The sequence below is a fragment of the Wolffia australiana genome, chromosome 14, assembly GCF_029677425.1.
Source record: "Wolffia australiana isolate 7733 chromosome 14, ASM2967742v1".
Lineage (NCBI taxonomy): Eukaryota > Viridiplantae > Streptophyta > Magnoliopsida > Alismatales > Araceae > Wolffia > Wolffia australiana.
Genome location: NC_135848.1, coordinates 1,141,257 through 1,142,500, shown reverse-complemented (window position 1 = coordinate 1,142,500; position 1,244 = coordinate 1,141,257). Strand labels below are relative to the sequence as shown.

General features: G+C 33.0%; 1 protein-coding gene across 1 annotated transcript in view; it reads left to right on the top strand.

Annotated features, from left to right (window-relative positions):
* Positions 1 to 1,244, top strand: part of LOC144711945 (Sulfite exporter TauE/SafE family protein) — a 7,552-nt gene extending 6,308 nt beyond the window's left edge. Inside the window, exon 12 of the mRNA XM_078586107.1 lies at positions 968 to 1,244. Coding sequence (XP_078442233.1) covers positions 968 to 1,047 — 80 coding nt within the window. The 3' untranslated portion in view covers positions 1,048 to 1,244. The remainder of the gene's footprint in view (positions 1 to 967) is intronic.

Here is a 1,244-nt window from a genome sequence, read left to right as displayed (position 1 = left end):
ATTATACCATCCTTATCCTCATCATCACATGCTCCCCATCATTATCATCATTGTTATTGTCATCATACCACCATTACCTCTATCATCACAAGAGTTCTGTTATTCATCATCATTGTTACTATCACCATACCATTATTATCATCATCGTCATTATCTTTATACCACCATTATCATCATCTTTATTATCCTTATACCATCATTATCATCATCTTACATTATACTCATCATGCATCATCACCGATTCTATCTGTATACCATCACTATTATTGTCAACATCACATGATTTCCATCATTCATTGATATCATTACTATTAGCATACAATCAGTATGATCATCATCGCATGATTTCCATCATTCATCAATATCAGTACTATCAGTATATCATCAATATTTTCACCGTCATCACATTATCTCTGCCATTCATCATCATAGTCACCATAATATACCATCATTTTCATAATCATCACCTGATCTCCATCATTCCTTGACAAGTAATATCATTATACCCTCATTATCTTCTCCATCAAATGATCTTCATCAATCATCATCAACATGTTACTATTCATCAACATCGTCATATTTTCTCCATCATCAGCATCGTCATTAATATCATTATAACATCATTATCATCATCACGTGATCTCCATTAGTCATCATCATCGTTATTATCATTATACCATCATTACCATCATTGTCAAATGATCTCAATCATTCATTGTCACTGTTATAATCATTATCCCATCATTGTCAAATGATCTCTATCATTCATTGTCACCGTTATAATCATTATCCCATCATTGTCATCATCGTATTATCTCCATCATTGATAATCATCATTATTATTCTTATACCATATCATTATCATCATCATCATCACATGATCTACATCATACATCATCATCTTTACATTCATTAAATAATCATTAGTATCATTAGCAACATGATCATAAGTATCATGTATTTGCAGGAATCGTGGGTGTCGAGAGCAGCATCCGTATGATCAAGAACCATGAGTACATGGGTTTCCTCGGTTTCTGCACAGAGTGAAACATGAACATCAAACGACTGTTCATGCCATTGATCTAGTGTGGCACGTTGGTCTCTGTTGCAAGATCAACAAGTTGATGCATAATTTCATCCACTTGTTCTCGTCAGTTAAAATGATTTGTGCTTGTTCATCTGCATGCCAAACTTTAGACTGTCTGAATAAATACCTCCTACTATTTCATTGTTTTTTTGAAAAA